Source organism: Apaloderma vittatum, unplaced genomic scaffold, assembly GCF_000703405.1.
Source record: "Apaloderma vittatum isolate BGI_N311 unplaced genomic scaffold, ASM70340v1 scaffold36141, whole genome shotgun sequence".
NCBI classification, from domain to species: Eukaryota; Metazoa; Chordata; class Aves; order Trogoniformes; family Trogonidae; genus Apaloderma; species Apaloderma vittatum.
Genome location: NW_009701401.1, coordinates 1 through 896, shown reverse-complemented (window position 1 = coordinate 896; position 896 = coordinate 1). Strand labels below are relative to the sequence as shown.

Sequence of the window (896 nt, the reverse complement as noted above, 5' to 3'; positions counted from 1 at the left end):
AAGCGCAAATATTTCAAGAAACACGAGAAGCGGATGTCGAAGGAGGAGGAACGCGCCGTCAAGGACGAGCTGCTGGGCGAGAAACCCGAGGTGAAACAGAAATGGGCTTCGCGCCTCTTGGCCAAACTCCGCAAGGACATCCGGCCCGAGTGCCGCGAGGACTTTGTGCTCTCCATCACGGGCAAGAAGCCCTCGTGCTGCGTCCTCTCCAACCCCGACCAGAAGGGGAAGATGCGCCGCATCGACTGCCTGAGGCAGGCAGACTTTTGCTGGACCTGGTCATGGTCATCCTCTTCAAAGGGATCCCACTGGAGAGCACCGACGGCGAGCGCCTGGTCAAGTCAGGCCAGTGCACCAACCCCATCCTCTGCGTCCAGCCCCACCACATCAGTGTCTCCGTCAAGGAGCTCGACCTCTACCTGGCTTACTTCGTCCGCGAGAGAGGTGGGTGCTTGTCTGCCTGCGGGGCCGAGCCAGCTCGTGGCACAGGAGGGGTGGGGGGAGTTTTTTCCAGCTTTCCCATTCCCCTCGATGTCCGTCCCATCCCCAGCTCCAGCTCGGGAATGCATTTCCCACTGGAGACCTTGCAAAGAGGATCCCGGTGCTTTGCTCTCTCCAAACCGCTGCCTGGTTGGGTGCCCCCCACCCTGCCCACGCAGCTCCTCTCCCCGAGCTGGGATGGATCCTGGGAGGCGCTTGCTGGGCAAGCGGTCCCTGAAGATGCTCCTGGCTCTGGGCGTCCCCAGAGCGGGGGATTTGGGGGGGGGTTAACCCCTCATCCCTGTGCCAGCAGAGTGAGGAGTAGGTGGGCAGAGAAGGGACAACCTCTTCCCAGCATATTTTACCCCCGGGCTGGAGCTGGGAGGGGTCCAGCAGCACTGGTTTACCGTGGGCTG

At 62.1% G+C, this 896-nt stretch overlaps 1 protein-coding gene across 1 annotated transcript; it reads left to right on the top strand.

Moving 5' to 3' along the window:
• Nucleotides 1-6: 6 nt before the first annotated feature.
• LOC104281220 (nuclear factor 1 C-type-like) lies at nt 7-444 on the top strand (the record flags this gene model as incomplete). The annotated part of the gene is given in 2 exon segments (XM_009879131.1): nt 7-262; nt 265-444. Coding segments are annotated over 2 exon segments (409 nt in total), but the record flags the coding sequence as incomplete, so codon positions are not given.
• Nucleotides 445-896: the final 452 nt, after the last annotated feature.